The 15996-nt window shown below is 41.9% G+C and overlaps 1 protein-coding gene across 1 annotated transcript in view; it reads right to left on the bottom strand.

Annotated features, from left to right (window-relative positions):
- The window catches only part of LOC142590819 (4-pyridoxate dehydrogenase-like), a 62383-nt gene extending 58909 nt beyond the window's left edge, over window positions 1-3474 (bottom strand). The window contains exon 1 of the mRNA XM_075703223.1: window positions 3208-3474. Within this exon, the coding sequence (XP_075559338.1) occupies window positions 3208-3361 (154 nt within the window). The 5' untranslated portion in view covers window positions 3362-3474. The remainder of the gene's footprint in view (window positions 1-3207) is intronic.
- Window positions 3475-15996: the final 12522 nt, after the last annotated feature.

The raw sequence follows: 15996 nt of genomic DNA, 5'->3' as shown, positions 1-15996 counted from the left end.
CATATCTATATTCCTTTCTTCTGGTGCTGCTGACGCCCTCGCCTCATGCACCATCGGAGTTCGACAGCTGCGATTCCGCTAGCGGCGCTCTACATCAGGCCAGAGCTCTGAGACGTCGCCAGCCTAATGCGGACTATTTATATCTGCTTCAATGCTGCGCCCTCGTGTGAAAGTGCTGATTTTGTTGTGAAGCTCAAATCCGCAGTGTTAAGCTCTAAGGGCTTCTCTAGAGCAATTCCTCAAGGGAGGTGGCGACTCTGGATGAGGTGTTCAAACTGGGCGTTCTTATTTAACACAAGAAATACACATTGATGTTATGTGAAAGGTCCAAAAGCGATAAGAGAAATCATTAGCATTTAAATTTTACTAAATCTGATTATTATTCACTTAAGCTTAGTAAAACGTTTTGTGCTTGTATTTCTCGAGCTTGATAACGTAAGGCTATTCCAATGTGTTTTCATTCCAACCTCCTGACGCCAAATTTACGCAAGGGCCGACGCAAGCATCGGGCGGTGAACCACAGCGTTGCCAGAAAAGCCAAATCAAACGCTATCCTCGTTTATAGATCGCTTTTATTTGCTTTCAAAACGAATCAAATCGCCTACATTGAGCGGTTTTTCTTATCTAATTGGCGTCAGAGTTCGGCCCGAGCTAAAGCTTCCTCAAGAGGATGCTTTAGCTCGGGCTCAATTCCGACGCGGCCTATTCAAATACATCTAAAACGCAAGAACGTTTTTCAGAGATAACCCCTGGACCAATTTTAATGAAATTCGCCGCATTTGAGAGGGAAATTTAAATTCTAGTGACTGTTGAAAGCGGAACTTCAATTTAGGGGCTTAATGTTATTGAAAGAATTTTCAAAAATGCGAAAGTTCGAAAAAGATAGAGGCACGAAGTTTACAAATTAACAGCCCGCCGTCAAAAATAGATATAGTGGTTCTGTAAACGGCTTCCATTAGATATATTAAAGCGAACAAGATCTATGTATGAATCTGTAAATTATATAATTTGTTCCGTTGTGCGCAAAGGTGTCGCAAAAGCTGTATTTACACATTAGTAAGCTTTTTGAAATTCATATGTAAGATATCGATTTTGTACGCTTTAGATATACTATTAGGTGCAATTCACAGAATTGTGATATAATTCTTCATTGCTGAGTTACATAGTTGTAAACTCGATAGTTTCGTTTCCTGGAAATTTGCGATGTTTGCCAATTTATAATAAAAAATTCACGACCAAAATAGAAAATTTGAAAGCAACAGTCACTAGATATTAGATTTTTCTTTTAAATGCAAGAAATCTCGTCGTGTTTGGTGCAGTGATTGCAGAGAAAAACCAATTCTCCTTTTACATGAATTTAGATAGGAGCACCTGAGCTAAAGCTTCCTCTAAAGAGGAAGCTTTAGCTCGGGTGCTCCTATCTAAATACATGTAAAAGGAGAGTTCGCTTTTCTCGGAAACTACTGCACCAAATTTGACGAGGTTTGTTGCGTTTAAACGAAAAACTTGAAATCTAGTGACTGTTGGTTACGGATTTTTGATTAAGGTCCTCAATTTTTTATTACAAATTGGCAAAAATCGAAAATTTTCAAGAAACGCAACTATGAAGTTTACAACTCTGTAACTCAGAAACGAAACACGGTAATACAGCTCTGTCAATTTCATCTAATAGTACATCTAAAGCGGACAATATTGATACATTACACATGAAGCTAAAGAAATTGAATAACGTGGAAATACAGCTATTGCAGAACCTTTGTAAATAACGTAACGAATTCACGTAAGATATGAAATGACATATCGAATTTCTACGCTTTCAATGGTCTAATGGATTCCGTTTACAGAACCACGATATCTGTTCTTGATGCAGGGCTATGAATTTGTAAACTGCGTGCTTCTATCTTTTACAAACTTTCGAATTTTTGAAAATCTTTTTAAGAAAATTCAAGCCCTAAATCGAAATTCCGCTTCCAACAGTCACTAGAACTTAACGTTCTCTCTCAAATGCAACAAATTTCATTAAAATTGGTGCAGAAGCTTTCTCAGAAAAACGTTTGCGTTTTACATGTATTTGAATAGGCCGCGTCGGAGTTGGGCCCGAGCTAAAGCTTCCTCTTAACAGCTGCGCTCTAAAAGCGCCAGCTGCCATGCGCTCCGAGTATCGCGTTTCAATCGCTGAGCGCGAGAGGTACATCTGGCGAGAGGTATGGGAATAAAGTAATGGTGCTATATTCTACTCTCTTCGACTGACGTATTTGCATCTTCCTACAACATAATAATCAAGATCATATTGCGCTATGTCAACGATATAGCTGGTGTAGAGCCATTGATGCTGAATTTCTCCGCACCGATCACCAAGTGAAGAACTGAAATCTGAAGTGAACAGTGCCCCAAACAATTTATGTCAACGCACTACCGTACGGCTAAAAAAAAAGAGAGAGAACATCTGCACACTTCATTCATCGTTAACAATCTGTTCCGAAGAATTAAAACATACATATTAGTACAACTTCACGCAACCCCAGTTTGCAATAAAATGTGTTCGTGAATGTGCCACAGACGTGGAACAACAGCGATGGGGCCATGCAGTGTCGCGGACAACGTTTCTCGACAACCTACCTCAAAGGCATTATATATATATATATATATATATATATATATATATATATATATATATATATATATATATATATATATATATATATATATATGTATATATATATATATATATATATATACTTCCTCATATACATATATAATAATAATATACTTACTATAATATAGCTTACTAACATGCACCTAGTACTATATGTGAATGCCAAAAGTTCCTAGAAATCAGTGCTGTCTGTTTTACGGGTGCAGCGTTTTTTCCCTACCAACAGCTGTTTTATGATGTACTATATAGATCAACTAACTGGCTCATTATTCTGTTTCGTGGAACGAAATACTTCAGTTGTAATAAACACAGTCTCTAATTTTTCATACATTGGGCTCATTTTAGCTGTATAATAACGAAGGAAATAATCCAGAGGCCAAGAACCCAGAGCAATAATGAGCACCATGATCACGTCTGACGAAATTTCGGGACAAGAAGTTCTTCTAAATAATGACCAAGAAGTTAGACATTCAAAGTAAGGCTCATAGTTAGGAACCCTTGCTCTATGTGAACATTCTTTTTTTATCTCGGCGAAAAGCACATTGACTTACCTACTACGAAGTCGTAGCAGTCCAAAAGGCCCTCGGCGCCTCCCGCTGAGCCTTGAGTTCTATCTTCGCCATTCTGTTCTTGTCCATCGCAAGAAGCGGTGCGAACAATGGCCAATACCAAGACCGCGGCTAATTTTACCGTTAACGTTGACATTGTGACTGAGCGTCTGTAGCAAAAACAAGAGTACAGAGCCCTGCACTCACAAGGGATGAATACGAGTTTCGTTCGTCTGCAACCCTGCTAGTGCAAGTAATGTACGTCTTGATACCGAGATACCCACAAAGGTTGGGAGCAAGCCTCGGGACTATATAAGAGCATATTGGAGCTACGTATGCCACGTTAAGATTCCACCAGCCAATGAGAATCGCGCGTGCGGCATAACTCGTTTCTAATACAACTGACATTTACTTGCTAAGAAGCTGTACGTTGAAGCTGAACACTGTTTAGCTTTGCAGCAATGGTTGTCGTTTGTCCCTAAGGAGGCATTTATTAAACTGATGAATCTGTAGTTCGTCATTAGTGACATTTCTGAGAGCAGCGCTCATTTGTAAAGTCCGTATCTTTCCTAATTGTGGTCACCTACGTGTTTCTCCTTTCTGTTCGTAATTAGTGACGCACTTCTGCTAAGGATGGGCTTAGGCTCACTCGCGACTCCTAAAAATACCTAGAATTGTGCTTGAAGACACCTGCAGCGCAATACCTGACTGCGACAGAGCGAATTCATTGACGTAAAGACATTCCTGATGTCTTTCGTGGGAGGGCAAAAAAAAAGCAGAAATAAGTGGGAAAACAAAACATGTGCCATAGTGTTGGCAGTGGAAACGAAGAGCAAGTATGACGTTGTTTAGTGCCAGTTCAAAACCCGTTGTAATACAGCGAATGTGCATTGCGGTTTTCCTACTTTTCACTTGTTTGCTCTTGGTACTGTCTTCTGGTCCTCGCTGAAATGTCTCTTCTAACAAAAAATCTGCAAAACTACAAAAACTAGCGTCTCGCACCACTCTTATAAACAAACGGGTTTTGTGTTTGAATGGCTCATTTTCTATTTGATCATAACGGAATTTGACGTCATTGTTCATGAAGAACAGTAAGCGTGACGAAAACATTTTGATGTGGTGAGACTCATTTAGTTCTATTGAGCTGTGACATTGAATATCTAGATTTTCTTCTTGCCAACTGCTTGCTCACTGAATCGTGACAGTCTCCTCCGGCATATTTTCCTTACACAGCAAGCGCCTGTAAACGCGAGACCATTAATTTCTTACATCCCACCCTTCACATTGATGACTGGCGTTTGTGGTGATCATAAGTGGCGCGTAACTGAGGCATCAGCCTGAAGTTAAGGTTTCAACATGGTCACTAGTCTTCATCAACGCAACAACGGCTTCCCTTTTTCCTCTATGCCAAAGGTCAGGAGTCGGTGCGATAGAGTAACATGAGGGCTGAGCAAATGAAATGAAAATGTTCAAAAGGAACGCTTAGTTGCGGAATGACTTGTGGCAGCGAGGGAACGTGGGCTACTTGCTAGTTTCTTTTTCCTCCCCCATTTGAGGATTTCCCGTTCCCCTTACCCAGTCCTCACCCTATTATTTCGTACCTGCTAATGTTATTTGCTCCTGGGGGGAGAGTCAGTTACATAGACATGGGCAAGAAAAGCAGTCGTTCCCCTAAAACTATCTCAAAGGGGGACACCTCTGGTCAAAACGTTCACTCCAGGCTGGAACGGCACCCTTTGAACCACTTCTGGGTCAACTTGATTCTTTATCCTCCCGTGCACCGTTTGTCCTGCATAGACGTGCCCGTTGTCCTGATTACCGTAGCATTTGTAAATAAGCATAAGCATGCAATAAGTATACCGGTTGAGCCTTTGATGCTCGTGACGTCTTGTACTTTCCTTTGTCCTTGTGTTTGGCGCGCTACCCAAAGTAGATGAATATCAATAGGTACCAACTCGCTCGGCTTTCAGTCCTTCCGCAGGATTACAGGTTACGAGCCGCAATGGAAGAAGCTCATTGTGCAATGTGCACCACTGTATTCTAATTGATGAAGCAAGAAGTCACTAATTTGCGCTTTAAATATTTTATTTATTTATTGGTTACCTGCACCATAGGACATTACAGTAGGGAGGTTACAGACTTAACTAAGTACTCGAACAAATTATTTCAGTGCGTGGAAAAAAGCACCATTTAATGCGATATGTACAATGCTCGATGGCACGCTGTTCCAGTTTCGAGCAGTTCAAAAAGAAAAGGAATAACACAAGACGTCACCCCTACAAGAAAATTGCCTTACCTTCAGACAGTGGTCTAGTAGCTTTCATATAGTGTGTGGTGCCGGTATATATTGTTGGGAGTTTATGCCTGTTACAGAATAATATATTTTGTAGAAAAATTTTATTCTGACGTGCCTTATACGGTCCTTGAACTCTTGCAATTTAAGTTTACGTTTGCTTTCTGTCATGCTATGCGGCCGGCTATAGTTACCGAGAGCAAATATAATTTCCCTATTTATTTACCTTTTTCGCAATAAAAAAATTTATAATTTATTTGTAAGCTCAGATGTACGAGCGTACATGGGTCCCAACGAGCATAACCATGTTCAAGCATATGTGTACATGAATGAAATATTGCTGCTTCTTTAAGTTCCCCGGTAAATGACTCAAATTCCGCCGCAATAATTCCGAAACTGATGCTACCTTATTTCCAATATAGTTAACATAGTTTTGTTCCATCGTAAGTCAGAAGTGAAAAAGACGCCTACATATTCAAATTCCTTGCTTATGTTTAGAGTAAAATCATGAATTCTATACGAGTACGGATGATTAGCACGTTTTCTTGTGAAGGCGACGTCAACAGTTTAATTCATATTTAATGACATATTCCAACGCACACAGCAATCTTCTATAGTATTTAAATCAGCTTGCAGGACTTGCGAATCATAAATGGCATAACATAATCTACCACTCCGTAAGAAACACAATCATCGGTAAACATCCTAAATGGAGACTGTATAGCAACTGCAATATCATTAATATGCAGCAAAAAACAATAGTGGTCCCAACACTGAGCTTTGGGGAACTCCCGCCATAACTGGTGCATATTGTGAAGATATACGTTCAGAACAATAGCCTGTCTCTGCAATGACAAATATTCGGCAATCAACTCTATTATTTTACCATCGAAGTTATAATATTTTAATTTGGAGAACAGCAGAAAGTGGCGATTACATCAAATGCTTTGCGGAAATCTAAAAAAAAACGCAACTCCACAACTTGCTGCTTATCGATTGCCGAGGTTAAGTCGTGCATAAACTCTACCAACTGTGTATTGCAACATAAACCACGCCTGAAACTGTGTTGGCTGGGGCTTATGAGATTATGTTTGGTTAAATGGGCCATAACGCAACTATATATTACATGCTCCATAATTCTGTAGGTTATACTACTTAAGGAAACGGGTCTGTAATTCTGAACGGAGTTTCGCACGCCACTCTTATGTGAGCACGACTCGCACAAACTTTCAATCGTCACGCATTTCTTTATTTATTTATTTATTTATTTATTTATTTATTTATTTATTTATTTATTTATTTATTTATTTCGCATACCTTCAAGTGTCAACGCATTATAGAGGGGAGTGGGGTACATGCGAAAAAAATAAGCACGATTACTACACGTGTACATAATGCAAGCGACATGTGCAGGGGACGTAATCATTTAGAACTCAAATAACAAGAATGCTATGCACGTGTACATAATGCAAGCGACATGTGCAGGGGACGTAATCATTTAGAACTCAAATAACAAGAATGCTATGACATTCAAATTATATAAGCCTAGCGACATCTGAACTGGACAAAATGAATATAGGGCGTGACAGCGCTTGCGCAAATACAGCGCATGTGGCCACGTGCATGGTCGCAGTTGAAAAGATGCAAACAAGGTTCGGCGCATGACAGATAAGTAGGTGCTAGAATGAGCTCACTGCTAAGGATATGATGATGAAATACTTTATAAAATAGGCATAAGCGAAAAGCCTTTCTGCGCAGTGATAAATATGGTAGACACTAGTTGCTTTTCATAAAAGTTATGCTAGAAGTACGATAGCAGTTTGAGTGAAGGAAAGAAGTGGAATCATTCTGAACCATTTCGAGCGAATTAACAAGAGTAGCCTTGTATGGGTCCGAAATAGTAGCGTATTCCAACTTACATCAAACTATTGTTTTATGCAATATTAGTTTCATTGATGAAGGGGATTTGCTAAAGTTTCACCGCAAGTAGCCTAACATACGATTTGCGTTATTGATTATGGAGTCCATGTGACATTTCAAAGATAATTCAGACGATATAGTTACACTTAAATAACCGTGGCATTAAACTTGTTCTAGCTGGACGTGGTTAAGCACATATGCAGGCACACACATGTCGCGTCTTGTAACAGTCATTAGCTTGCACTTCTTGGGGTTTAGTTCCATGAGCCAGTTTCTACACTGAGCGGCGATGTTATTTAAATCTGTGTGTAGTATTTCCTGGTCCTTATCATCATGAATCTCACGATACAGTACACAGTCAATGGCGTATATATGAACTGAAGATGACGCACAATCGGGCAAGTCGTTAATGTCTATTATAAAAAGTAATGGACCTAAAACAGAGCCCCCGGAACTCCTGATGCTACGCTAATTAAGGGTTAACAAAAAATATTGTCGGCGATGGATTAGGAAGTATTCAAGGCAGATCAGTACATTATGGTCAAGGTTTAAAGAGGAAAGTTTCTGCATAAGCAGCACATGAGTAACCTTATCAAAAGCCTTCGAGAAGTCTAGAAAGGCTCAATAGATTCGGGAATTCTTGTCTGTTATAGAGTGAAAGCGGTGAATAAAAATAAATAATTGAGTTTCACAAGAAAACGAACGCCTGAAGCCGTGTTTGATGACGTAAAGAAATAATTTGATTCCAAAAAGTTAAAGATATGACTGTACAATACGGGCTCCATCAGTTTGCAAGGGATACTTGTTAGCGATATGGGTCGATAATTTAATGGAGAATGTTTGTTGCCGGATTTATGAACAACAACCACCGTCCCAATCTTCCAATCAAAAGGAAACATACCATGATCAAGCGGCTGCTGGAAGAGTTTAGCCAAAAACAAAGATGAGTAATGTTTAGTCTCTTTACAATTTAGAGGCGATATTGTCAGTTCCACAAGACGAAGAAAGCTTTAGCGAGTCGATTTATGTCGATTTCATTGAGGGGGTTTTGGAACAACTGGGTGAAATAAAAGCATAGCGTGTCATAGCGCACAATTCTTTATGAAAGCGGCAGAACCGTGATCAGGGCCTCATGCCTTAGCCTAGTTCACATATTTTCATAATTTACGGATACCATCGATACAAAAGGTGATTTCCGGCATGGAGTCTATTTGAACAGGTAATGCAAAACGGTCAGTATGTGATCTAGACGGCAAGAACACAGACTGAAAAATTACGGCTAGAAATTTCAAGTTTACACTCAATATCATGAATTATGGTTTCAGCATGTTTCAAACCTAGTACTGATCTATTCTCCTTGCCATATCGCTTCACATACCTCCGAAATTCTTTGATATCTCGGCAAGTCTTTCTCCTAGATTCGAAAAATACTGAAGGAGAACGGCATATATGGTGGTTTCCATAATGTTTAAAACAGTGCTAACGATGCTGGACACCAGAAAAGAAGATGGGACACACACAGCGCTGACTTACAACTGCGTTTATTGGAAAAACACGATTGCTCTATGAAGCCTTCCATGAAGCTTGCGCACATGCTCAATGTCAATAAAAGCACTTGTCATTTCCAAAACGTTTCTCTGTTCAATTAAGCCTATTTCTTTCGCAGATAAAGCTACGGAAGGCTGACTAGCATAGCCCCTACCTTTTCCTATTATGTGAAATGCTTCCGCCACTTCACTCGTACTGCTATAGGTAAGGCGTAGCCAGATAGCGAACTGTGTACAAGCCACGCGATGGCAATGGGGCTTTCAGCCTGCCGATCTTCATCGTCACATTACCATTTTGGAACACATCTCTTTAATCGTTTTTCTCACTTCCTCAAAACTTCACTATCTGCCTTATACTGTTACCTATGCCTGCAGCGGATCCGGTCGTATGAATCTCTACCCTGAATCTTTTTCTACCAATACTCTAAACGTTTCTTGCTTATCTCGACTACGGACTGATCGATGCTTCCTTCCACTTTAAATCCAAGCGCTTCTGTAAGGTGTACCTTAGCAACAGGTCTCGCTGGGTGAATTCCTACGCATTCCATTAGGATGGGCTGGATGGACTACCGATTTTGCTGCACACACATGCATCCTCTAGTTCGAGTATTTGCTCCGGCATGTTTTTGTCTTTGGGCAACCACCTGGAGCCTCAAAAGCAAGGCATTTCCCTTCGTGTTATTGTGCATATTCTCTTGTCTAATTTCTTTCTTCTCATACTCGTAAATCTCCATGATCTTTTTTTTTGTTTCTGTGCAGTGTGGGGGGTGTGTCCACTAGTGAGAGACAGTTTCTCCACATCATCTACCGCCTTTTCAGTCCCCAACCTTCGATAGAGCTTCTACCCTCCTTTCCATCTCGGAATTTACGACTTTAGCTTGAGCTGGGGTTGCCGAGCTGTTTGGCGAGGTTAGCTGAGGTTAAAAGAGCTGTACAATGCTCATAAGCACGTCAGAGTTATCATTGCAATGACGCAGCATGCACACACACGATATTTAATTGGCAGCAGGCATGCTCGTAGGCGATGTGAAGGAGTGAACGAAGGAAAACGAAAACACAGCTGCTGGACAGCTGTGAGCCCGCAGCAGCAAAGGTCGTTCAAGGAAGAACGAGCAGAAATGAGCATTCAGAAGGAGCTAAAATATCTCAGTGCGAGTGAAATATAACCAGCTAAAGGCTAGGCCGCTAAAAAAAAAAACCCTAAAAAATATTTTTTCAAAATTTATGTAAACTAGAATTCAGCGTCTTAATTGCAGTAAATGTATTTGTACTAAATGCACGGATCCAAAGACGTGAAACGTAGCGCTGAAAAAATTTTAAGCATCATTAGAGAGAACAAAGTTGTTTTTCTGAGGAACTCATCATAATCAGTGCATTGTGAAGCTTGAATTGTCTTCGTTATTTATTTAACTTGCACACAGGTTGGGTAAATTGTCCGAAGCAAAAAATCGGCGCATCATTGTGAGCTTCAATTCCTTTAAAGAGCGCCAAGTTGTGCTTGCAAAAGCATTCAAGTATATCTGAGAAATTTTCCCGTACTGCCCGTGATAAGCGAAAGAAATTTTAGGCTTAAGCCAAACAAAACACAGGAGAAGGCTCGAAATCAGTTCTGAAATTTGATACGCTTAACTTGGGGAGCAGGCACTTTCAATGGGGCAGTGAAGCCGCGGTATACTGAAGCAATAAAGAAATATTGTTAACACTGCGATGTGCCGGGTCAGTGTTTTGTTAATCAATTGCGGCAATATAAAAATGAAGTTGTGATTTTCACTGTTTTTCTTCGTACCATCCAAACGACCATTGGTTTGGGCACAGAATCTCGTCTTGACCCGACTATCTGAAGCACTGAAATATTTTCTTGCACGTACGAGTGTTTTCATCGAGACCGCTGTGCACGTGGCAGTGGGTTGCTTATTCTTGTCTATAGTAGCATCCGAAGCATCCAAATGGAATTTCCCGATAGTGAAACTGAGTATATGTTTTGTAAAGTAAGGCGGCTGAATGGGAAAGCAATGGTTTTTGAGTCATCTTATAGAGTTCTTGTGCCTTCTGTAGAACCACTAGTTGACGTATCTAATTTTTTTGAAAGTATTAAGAATGAATGCCCTGCTCAGGGGGGGGGGGGGGGGGGGTAGGGGGGATGTGGACTATAATATTCCGGATAATGAGTGGCCAGCTGGGAAGGCAAGAATTTGCTCGAGGGATTCTACACTCAACTTTATTTATATTGTGGATCAGAACACTTTCTATTAGTATGTGTGCGACCGATCGCGCACTGACGGAACAGGCCATGTACTCGACCTTTTGCTCTGTAACGTACCGGATGTTGCATACAACGTATGGGTGTTGCCAGGTTTGAGTGACCACAATGTTGTTCTAGCAGATTTATCAGTTGTGTATGCGAAGGTTGCAAAAACACCTAGCCGAAATATTTATATGCCTACAGCAGAGCCAACTACGAGTCGATTAGCGCTGCCTTCGAGCCGTTATTTGGAACTTTCTATGCACTCGCGGATAATCTAAACATCGAACAACTGCGCAAAACTCTTAAACTCAAGATGTTTAAACTACGTAAACCCCTTGTCACATTACGAGTTATATTAATCGGGAGAGCTCGAGATGAACCCTACTTTAGCATAGTTACGTGCCCTATAGTTCGAAGACAGCGACAAACTTATCAAATTGACAAGGCGTCTAATTCGCCAGAGTATTTGGCGTTGCTGAAAGCAATAAAGATTGATTTTAGACAAAAGTCTGACATTGCTAATTACAGGTTGTGCCAGTCAAAACTTGTAAAAACTGGCATAGTTGCCGGCTGCTTGGGTATGGCAGTCAAGAAGTCTTGTCCTCATAAGACGAACAATATTCTCATGGCTCAAGTACATCGATGCAGGGATGCCGGTTACAAGGACTCAGTCCTTGTCTCATGTGCGGGTAAAATCCTCAGGAAGTTAAAATCCTCCAAAAGCGACTTGGAGCAGCTAATGATTTCCGGTTTAAAGGAGTAAAGAAGTAGCGGCAATGCCCTACGTTCATTCTCTCTCGCACAGATTTAGAAAAGTAGGGATACCAAAAGTAGTGGTGCCAATGTTTTGTTTTCAGCTCCTAATAACATTGGCAAGGTACGAGCAGCTTTCCAAAGAAAGAGAAAAGGAATAGGAAGGAACACACGCTGTAATATAAACCATAGAAAAAAGCCCGTCCCCTGTAGGATTATTGCTGCCTACCGAATCTCTTTGGCCTGCGGCCTTAGGTACATTGGGCAGACAGGCCGATGCTATAATGTGAGGATATCGGAGCACCGGAATTCTTTAGACAAGAAATCAACAAACTTGGCAAAGCACTGTTTCAAATGCGAGTGTAAACCGTTATTTGATGACGCAAAAAATCCTGTCTGTGCACATTTATATACACGGGTGTACGTGCATTTTGATCACATTGAAATGCGACCACCGCGGCCGGAATTTGATTCCGGGACCTCGTGCTTAGCAGCGCAACACAACGAAGCTAAGTCATCGCGGCGGGTTTTGCCCAATGGTGTCGAGGAAGAAATCAGGCGCGTTGAATGAGCTTCGGATAACTATAAACCCCGGCGCACACAATATCACTTAGCACGCTGGAGCAATTCGGTCCAGCGTGTTAAAAATTGCTACGCACGACTACCTTAATAAAAGCTTAGCCATATTTTACGAAACACTACCATGTGCCACGTTTTATGCGCAATGACAAAATAATAGTTGTTGTTTTTCTCTCAACATGCTTGCAGCCAACAGTTATCATGTGCGCGGGCTTTCAGCCGGTGAACCAATCCTTCTTATGAAAAGCATCCCATGGGGTTGACCGTATGCTACACATGACACTTTATTTCCGTGATTATGCGGACTCATTAAAGAGTGCAAAATTCATCATCCTAACACTTTTACCTTCGCTGATTGCAATCTGCAGAGCTTTCGAATAAAATTGCATTACTTTGACGCACTATTGGGCAGTCCATCATAATTAGTGACAGCAGGAGATCTATAACTGTTATCGAACTGGTTCACAGTGTCGATTTAGCTCAACGTTCTCTATGCACAGTGCGCATGGATAAATAAAATAACTTGGAGTGGAATCACCATAAGAAAAGCTGAAGGCCCCACCTTTGAAGAATATCTGTATGACCTTTAAAGAATACCAAACTCCCGTGCTTCAGACTACACGTATTCCTTGCTGACGTGTGAGAGCTCATGATTAACTCCTGATCATGTGAACAAAAAAAAAGAAAAGAACAAGTGCTGCTAGCTTTATACTGGCTCAAACAACTACGTGCGATTTAAAATATCACCACAAAGGTCTGGCTCATAGGCCAGGCTTTCATATCTGAAAGTCGTGCTGACCGCCGGAAAATTCGACGCCCTTTCACTCGCATCCTAAAAGCAAAAGCTCCGACGATACAAATACCTACAGGTGGGTGTAAATAGCCCAGTGAGGATCTTATTTGTTCTCGCACGCAGAAAACGACACCCGCCACCGCATCTACAGAGTTACATAAACATTAGAGCAATATCGGCGATGCGCAACCACGCGTGTGGCGTTCGCATGTGAATGAGAAACAAGAGAGCGGAGAAGCGTCGGTTAAGCTTCTGGAAGAAACTTTCGCGTCGAACTTGCACCTCAGCCATAGTAGTTCTGTCGCCTAGGCTGTGACAAACACATGGTTCTGGCCTCGATTTCAATTTGACATCATGCTCACAGTATCATGTACAAGTAGGTTGAGCTGAATATTAGCAACTGCTATGAACTGCATGTGAGCGCCACAATTTTGACCTCAACATCATGTGTAAATCTCGGGTTAAGTCGGGTCCAATGATCGGGAATATCCAAATTTGAGACCAGATATCTCCGGAGTTGTCTAGGTGCTTATCCGCTTCTCTAGAACAAAGGAGTACATGATATTTAAGATGCCTCGTTCCTATGTAAAGTTTCGTATCATTATTTCCGACATTTAGGTACGTCTGCAAATGTATGTCCTACGAACGTATGCATGCAGATGACTACAAATGTCTACATTTAGAACTTTTTAAAATTAATTCAGCGGTTTTGCGTGCCTAACCCACGATATGATTATGAGGCCCGCTGTAGTGGGGACTGCGGATGCATTCTGACCACGTGGGGTTCCTTAACGCCTACCCAAATAGACGGTATAGAGGCGTTCTTGCATTTCGGTCCTGTCGAAGTGCGGCCGCCGTGGCAGGGCTTGATCCCGCGTCCTCGCGCATTGTCGCGCAACGCCAAAGCCGATACACCACCATGGCGGGTACATTTAGGTATCGCTAGGGGTGCGAGATAGCCATTCATACTGCAATGCAATGCGCTAGAAGACAACGAGTAAGTGACGCACGCTCGCTCCCGTATCGTTGTTTTTGCGTCATTAAATGGTCTTCTCGCTCATCCCGGCACAGCATGAATTACCTGCTGCATAAGGCGCCTTGACTTTGCATGTTCCGCAGCCGAAGCGTACTACTGTTAACACGCTGTTTCTAAAAAAGTATCACATTTAAATTGTATTATGTTTTCTGAGCCATCCGGTATCAGAGGCATCATACAATGTTGCTGAGCAGACCATAAAAATGATCCCTTTCGCGCAAACAAGGAAGGACGGAAGAGAACAACGGAAGCGTCAAGGAACAAGAACGCCAAGGGAACAAGAGGATTCGCCTTCTGTCCTTCCTTCTTTATGATCACGCCAAAGCGTTCATTGTTATGGTCTACTCAGCAATATGAACCGACTAGTCCAGTAACATGTACTTCTGGATCATGCATCGTGTTGGGAAAGCTTATTCGTAAGAACGCAATAAAGTAGGCACGTTAGGCATCGATTGCCCGACCCGACCTCGTATATTGGCCACCTTCAAGACCACACATCACCCTCAATAATGAGGGTGACATGAGATAAGCGTGAGTTCACTCTGGGCCTCTTTAAGTCAAGATGTGTACTCTGAAAGCGCCTCATCCTCTTGGCATGTGGTTCCGGTTGAGTTGTATCGTCAAATGTAATCGAATTCTCCTGAGGTCGTTTTCCCACCTTTGGTGACATAAATTTATTGAAATAGGGTGACTTTATGAGTTCAAATGAATTTCTGGTAACAGAGGACGCAGCGCCCGTAAGAATGCAGAGGCGACACGTCGCGTCGCTGTCCAGTTTAGACAGAGATGGTGATGCCGGCATCGCGACGGCAAGGAGGCTCCTGCAGGTTGGTCTCATCTTACACAGTAATGGCGGCCGTAAAGTGTGTGAATGGGTGATAAGAGCAGGAGTGGGCACTTACCATGGAGGTGGGAATAAACTAGGAGGCAGCACAACGTCACAAAGCCAACTTTGGCAAGCCGACTCTCCGTGGAGCCAATCCTTTCGCATTTTCCCTCAACATGGCGACCGAACACGTGGCCTCTGCGACTCGGCGTGTTGGCCGAGAATGTTTCGTTCCCGGTAAATTTTAATCGATGCTCGCTTGTTCAGCTGGTCTGTCGATGCTCTGCCTGCAAAGGTGGTGCTCTGAGGGGACGATAACGTGTTGGACCGACTCATTTCACTTCTTGCTTGTTGTGCAATTTTGCCTGCTAATTATTTCATTCCTGCATGGCAGTTCAGTTTGCTACCCTACACTGGTCGATGGAGTAAGGGCAGCTACAAAAATAAGAGAAAAGGGGAGGCAGTTACAGGGCACACACACACGACCACAATCGGTAACAATCATCGCACGCAATCACTGCACGTGATCACGTGATGCACATAAGCGCCACAGCGAACATCAGTTAAGGCTAAAACCGTTTTGGTAGGTTTGTTGTTCTTAAGAATTGTGGCCATGTTTTTGTCGCCCACTGCTGCGATGGCCTACGAGGTCGGCATATTTCAAAATGATTTATCCCGATAATGGTCTGCAAGCAACCTCTAGCTAGCATAGTGGCGAGTGATCCTCGCTACAGAGAACAATCATAGTCTGAAAATGTGCAGCGCTGGAAGCAGGTTCAATGGAAAAAAGAAGGACGGTG

The sequence above is a fragment of the Dermacentor variabilis genome, chromosome 8 (genome assembly GCF_050947875.1).
Source record: "Dermacentor variabilis isolate Ectoservices chromosome 8, ASM5094787v1, whole genome shotgun sequence".
Lineage (NCBI taxonomy): Eukaryota > Metazoa > Arthropoda > Arachnida > Ixodida > Ixodidae > Dermacentor > Dermacentor variabilis.
Note: the sequence above shows the minus strand (reverse complement) of the source record. Positions and strands in the feature narration are given on the sequence as shown.